Here is a 5,943-nt window from a genome sequence, read left to right on the forward strand (position 1 = left end):
CGTAGCACAATTGGTTGTGACTGAAATGTAATTTAATAAATGTGTAGCTTATTAAATAAATTCCCATCCAAAGAATGATGAGATTTTAAAGTGAACTTTCGCACTGGAAGAAAAAAAATGACTTAGTTAAATGAAACTATAAACTAACATTTCCTTCTCGTACATGCACATTGCCTCATATCAACAAACCAGCGATCCCAGTTGAACAAGACCCTGTGCAGAGCGGGCTGTTGACAGATGCTGAGAGGGGAGCTGTGATTGGCTCGTCGCGGTGGGTGTTTCCGCATTCCGCTAAGCGCAGTCAGCTGGAGCTCGAGTTGAAGAGGGCGCCGTTTATCTGTGAGGACACCTCTTTCAGTCACTCCTGGGGGAATACCGGAGCGAAGCCAGCGAGCGGGATGCCGTACATGTTCGTCAGCACACAGATTCGACTGGTGTGTATCTTGCATACGTAAACGACTCCCATCATGCTGTCGGGGGAGGCGCGTTTGAGTCGCAGATGTGTTTATTTGACTGCAAAACAGTGCGCACACTAGCCTACTGATCAGCCAAGGTTGGTTATGCAGTGGCCGGTAATATTCGGCACGCTGGTGGGGAAAAAAGTTAAGGTTACAAAAAAAGCGAGAAGCGTGCGTGGGACCTTTTTGTATGTGTGTGTGCTACGTCAATTAAAAACACATGTAGCTCAGTTGTCGGCCTCTTGTTTGCGCATGTTCATTTTGTTGTCTCCACGACTCCAGCAGCCTAATTCCTCCAGTACCCTGTGAGTATATTGGATCATCTATTTTTAGCTTGTTCAGATATTGGAGATTATCATGTGCACCTGCCAGAGGGCTGCAGGTGCAATCACTGAGAGCTGTACAGACAATTTGTTTTATTTGATGCTGTCCCCCCCCAAATAATTGTAGAGTAAATTCTAAGCTGTGTGGGTAATACACTTAATGCTGCCTTGCAGGAGAACGGTCCGACAAATGTGGGGGATGAATTTTCGGATCCAGTGGTCATGAATTACCTGGGAGCGAGGAAAACGACTATGCTGGGAAACAATTTGTGAGTATGGAAGTCAGTAATCACAGGAGCTATATTGGTCAAATGTGGAAAGCGTGTTATGATGGCCCTGAGAGGTGAAATCTTTTGCAGCTAAAACACAACGGAAGCTGAATAAATCAGAACGGAAGTGTTTTTGGGGTCACGGTAACACCATGGAATAGCAGGAGAAAGACGCAAGGCAATGTGTGATTTAATCACATGATTTATATAAACTATAGATGTTTGCTATAAGCCATTTACTGTAGCTGATCCTTCACCTTATTGTCTCCCAAAAAACACTTTAGTTGAGGGTCTTCTCAGCGTTTTTCTATTTTCATTTTTCTTAAATTGCACTGTTTGACCTCTCAGAGCTACCATGTGAAACACCTAAGGATAAATGGTTAAGTTTTGTAAGCGTATCTTCGCTCAAGCTTTTAAGCACCATGAGGCTGATGTCTCTTACAAAGATTGACAGGATTTTGCTCCTGATTCAATAGTTTTTGTGAAACAATTTTTATCAGTGATTGTAAATGGGTAAGATTTAACCATTGCCTCCATTCTGATCTTTAGCTGCACACAAACGTGCAGACTTTATTTCCAAGTGTACTGTAAATTTGCTCACGGTGGGCAGCATCTCCATATTTAGGCACTTAAAACTGATGCTTTGTACATTTTGGCAGTTAACGTGTACATGTTGACGGCAGAGCTGAAAACGGGTCGTATAGAAGAAAAGGCTTCAGTGTGGTTGGGGAGGGGGGAGGAAAGCTGCAGATTTGGAGTAAACCGTTCAAGGTGATGGAATACAGATCAGGGAGGTGTTGCCATTGGCAATCTGATTCAAATGAAACAAGGTGTGGAAGGAAGTGAACAAGCACTAGAACAATTAACAGCACTCTATTTTCCAAGAGAAGTTTACTAAGAGATGCAGAAATCCCCACATCTGTGGAAAGCAGAATTGCTTTGTTTATGCTTGTTTCAGTTCCGAGTATCACGTGGATGACCCGCCCCGCCTGGTGCTGGACAAGCTGGAGAAGATTGGCTTCCGTGTGGTGTCCATGACAGGTGTGGGACAGACACTGGTGTGGTGTCTTCACAAGGAGATGGAGTGATGGACCACAAAGATACCGTACTGGGAGGGCGGGTACTTGTATAAGCCTTTAAAGGGGTAAATGAATTCTGCAGAATATCCCTGTTTCTACTCTATACATTCTACATTCAAGATATTGGCAGCTATAAAGTAACGCCATAGTCAAACAAAAGTAAAGTTGAGATTATCCCTTACATAAGGTCTCAGATTAGATGATAGGTCACCAGATTCAGGGGATTACTGAAACTACAGGGGTTTGCCTTTGTCAATACTGTTTAGCACTGGTGATACAGTGTAGTGACCAGAGTAGATTTATCCTGAACCAAGCCTCACTTTTTTTCTAATTAAAACACTAGAAACATTTGTACATGCATCGCTGTGTAAAGACAATTTTTTTTAAAACATGTATTTCTAACTTAATGATGTCATTATGTGGATTGTGTACTTATTATTAAAAGTAATCAGTTTAAACAGAATTAAACATAATGTGTAATCGTCTGAAAATCTGTAAAACAGCTGCATACAGGACATCAAAAATAAAACACGATAAACATTATTGTTACTTGTCGTGGGCTGTTACAGCTCTGTGGGGCATTACAGGGTCTCTACACGTTTGAAGATGAGACTCTAGTGTCGCAGGAACACTGAGAGCAGAAGTCTGGCTGCGAGAGCCAAAACACTCTGGGTGGTTTCATTACAGCCTCGGGTCTGCCAACAAATGTCTGGGGCCAGCCCAGATCGCTAGCCCGCAAACCAGAAACGCTGCCAACAAGCTCACAGCCAAACTCTTACCAGACCTGCTGCCTCACACATGACTTAGCATCTACCTCCCTGCTAAAGATCAAAAGGAGACGGTGCTTCCCAGTTCTGTTACCACAGACATTCCAGATACTGTTTGGGTACACCGCAGTGACTGCTTCGACACAGACAATGTGAGGAAAATGGGAAGCAACGAGATACCGTGAGGATTCCGTGCCGCTGCCATAATTGGTGATATGACTGAGCAACAAGCTCATCCATCCTGGTTTGCATGCAGCACAAGCCACTGTGGGCTTGGGGCAGAGTTGGTGGCGAATGCATTTCCTGTGACTATATTTCCTTGTGTCATTTGGACAGAGTTTGTGTGTTCCCCTTGTTTGTTTTTTTCTTTTGTTCACATTGCTGGGATATTGAAAGCAGCTATGCATAAACAAAACCATGTGATGAGGGGATTTTGCTGGAGGAGAGGTGCAGATGTCTCCCAACACACCACTGCTTGTGCTCCACAGCTGGACATTGTGTAACAGCCACGGTGAGGCGGTGCAGGAGTGGCGGGGAGATGGATGGCTAGATTGGATGTTTCGAAGCTGCACTGTGGCTCCTAAATAACACAATGACAGGAGAAAGCACCGCCACACAGGCCTGCAAATGCAGACACGCGATTATGCAATAGTTTTCCCCCCAAAGGGAACAGGAAAAAAAAACAGACTGTTCGAACCTTGTTACAAAACCCAGGGGTGACCACAGTAGTCTGGCACGGTAAGGCTTGCCTTTATGTGGGTCACAGAGAGGTAGCACGTCACTTCAGAGAACTTAAATGAGCAATACAGAATCTTCTGGATACGTATTACATAAGCCTATTGCGCAACAGTTTGCTTGTAGAACAACAAAATCAGAAGTGTGAGAATTTGTTTTTGAGGCCACTGTCAGAAAAAGGACACCAAATTTCTAGCTTTAATTTACGCTGGTTAATGAGTTATGACGATCCATGAAAGCCAAGGGTGGAGTGGGGCGAGTGAAATAGAAATGCTGTGTTTGGTTGCACTGAAACAAGCTCAGCTCTTCATCAAGAGGGTGGGCTTTAAATTAATGATTAAAACAATGGTGCATTGATTTTGAAAAAAGAAACAAAACTTCATCAACAGTTGGATGATAGGAAGACTGATAAATCTTGTGTCTGTGGGTTCAGGCCTAAGCCAGAGCCAAATTGGAGGGGGGGTTATGCGTCGGACTGTTTCTTGGCTCAGACCAGTAACTTCCCAGAGTCTCCACTGGTTACCTCACAATGACGGCATGACTCCAGAAAGTCATCTGCCAAGAAATAGTTCAGCACCTAACAGCCTGTCAGAGTGTTGCTTTTATTTTTTTTTACAATTAGACTTACCCACAATAAAGATGTGTTAATTAGTGGGCTTTAAAGCAGCTAGGAATGTAAGCAGGTGTTAAAGTGGGATTTGGCAGGTGGGGGAACCCTAAGACTGGGTGTAGCCATGTAACGTGCTGAAAAGAACTACTTAGAAATAAGTCACATAAGCTGTTTTGTGGCCTCCAGTGATATTTTCTGTACAGACTGGGATGATCCGACATTTTGCTGCTACTAGGATATTCACTGCTTTTTGTGGATTTAGCCAAACGAATTCATGAAAATACACTCAGATGTTTCATGATCTATATGGCTGATTTCCAACCCATAGACACAATAAAGCTAGTATGAAAGATAGACTTCAGAAAGTAAATATATAAATTCGGCGATCAAAATAAATTGATGTCTGCAATCGCTGATGCAACCAAGTAACAGTAACCGAGATGTAACCAGTACAACTTCGTGCATCACTGCAAACTAACAGTTCAGCTTGCACTAAACTGTCCGGTGTTTTCATGCAGCCTTTGAATAACACAAAATTTAGTGCGCTATAGTTAGTTTTGCAAGATGTTTCATGAAAACATAATTTAGCGAAAAACGTGATGTAGAAAGCCGATATCTGATTTTAAAAAGTGTAAAGCGTATCAGGACATCACATTTAAACATTAAATTTCAAGTTTATCAAATGTCACTTGCTGAGCAGTGCTCACCTTTGGGGAAAAAAAGTTTTAAAAAATTAACTTATTCAAAAATAATAGCCATTAACTTGCCAATCAGATTTAATTAATTACGTTAAAGCCTGAGTATTGTTATATAAATAGTAGGGATACAACGATACCAATTTTTTCAAACCGATACGATACCGATACTTGGATCTGAGTACTTGCCGATACCGAGTACAAAAACCGATACTTCTACCACACACACACACACACACACACACACACACACACACACACACAAATGCAATGAATTGGAAGACAGGTTTTATTTTATTCTCTGCCGATAATAAATAATATCTTAATAAAAATGACCACAAAAAAATTTCAAGTAAAAAATAAGCACTTCTCTTAAATTATTGCAGAGTCTCCACATTGTAATTTAACAAAATATCACTGAACTATTGGCACTGTCTCGAGCTTTCAGAATAATAAATAAACACTTCTGTTTGGAATAAAATAAATACAAATTAGGTTTGAGAATAAAATAAACTTTTAAATTATTGCAGAGTGTCCATATTATAAACAAACAAACAAAATAACGAAAGTATTTGGCATTGACGAACGAACTCCCCATCTGCCCGTGGATCATCAGTCCACTGTGCCGTTAAACCAAGGACTGACATCGCACACACTGCTTGTCTTTACCTCTTTAGAAAGTTTTGGCACCATTATCTCCCTGATGTGTGGGCGGCTGGGAATTTCATATCGCAGCTCGAGTATGCTGAGAAGACGGTGCAATCCTATGTTTTCCACGACCGGCATTGGCTGGTCATCCAGAGCAATAAAATGAGTGAGAGCCTCTGTTATTTTAACTGTCCATGGATTTTCTCTTGACATTTTTCATCGCTTTTCCAAAACCCGAGTTAAAGTTGGCTGTTCCGGTCCACACTGCTGACATTTTGTTTAGCCTAGCTACAGCAGCCTCCAGTTTCTCTCTTTTTTTATCTGGAGCCGCCAGTCTCACTCGCAGTGTTGCCAACTCT

General features: G+C 41.9%; 1 protein-coding gene across 1 annotated transcript; it reads left to right on the forward strand.

Annotated features, from left to right (window-relative positions):
* The first annotated feature begins 269 nt into the window (after positions 1-269).
* On the forward strand, positions 270-5,061 carry gchfr (GTP cyclohydrolase I feedback regulator). The gene is made up of 3 exons (XM_085143114.1): positions 270-434; positions 956-1,050; positions 2,009-5,061. Exons 1-3 carry the CDS (start codon positions 399-401, stop codon positions 2,136-2,138), a joined length of 261 nt encoding a protein of 86 aa, XP_084999240.1. The 5' UTR covers positions 270-398; the 3' UTR covers positions 2,139-5,061.
* The last annotated feature ends 882 nt before the right edge of the window (positions 5,062-5,943 follow it).

The sequence above is a fragment of the Neolamprologus multifasciatus genome, chromosome 19 (genome assembly GCF_963576455.1).
Source record: "Neolamprologus multifasciatus chromosome 19, fNeoMul1.2, whole genome shotgun sequence".
NCBI lineage: Eukaryota > Metazoa > Chordata > Actinopteri > Cichliformes > Cichlidae > Neolamprologus > Neolamprologus multifasciatus.

Bases quoted from the DNA above. Each gene is read 5' to 3' on its own strand.
- gchfr (XM_085143114.1), top strand. From the start codon at position 399: ATGCCGTACATGTTCGTCAGCACACAGATTCGACTG. The intron at 435-955 runs GTGTGTATCTTG...GCTGCCTTGCAG, and splicing joins TCAGCACACAGATTCGACTG to GAGAACGGTCCGACAAATGT. The intron at 1,051-2,008 runs GTGAGTATGGAA...TGCTTGTTTCAG, and splicing joins ACTATGCTGGGAAACAATTT to TTCCGAGTATCACGTGGATG.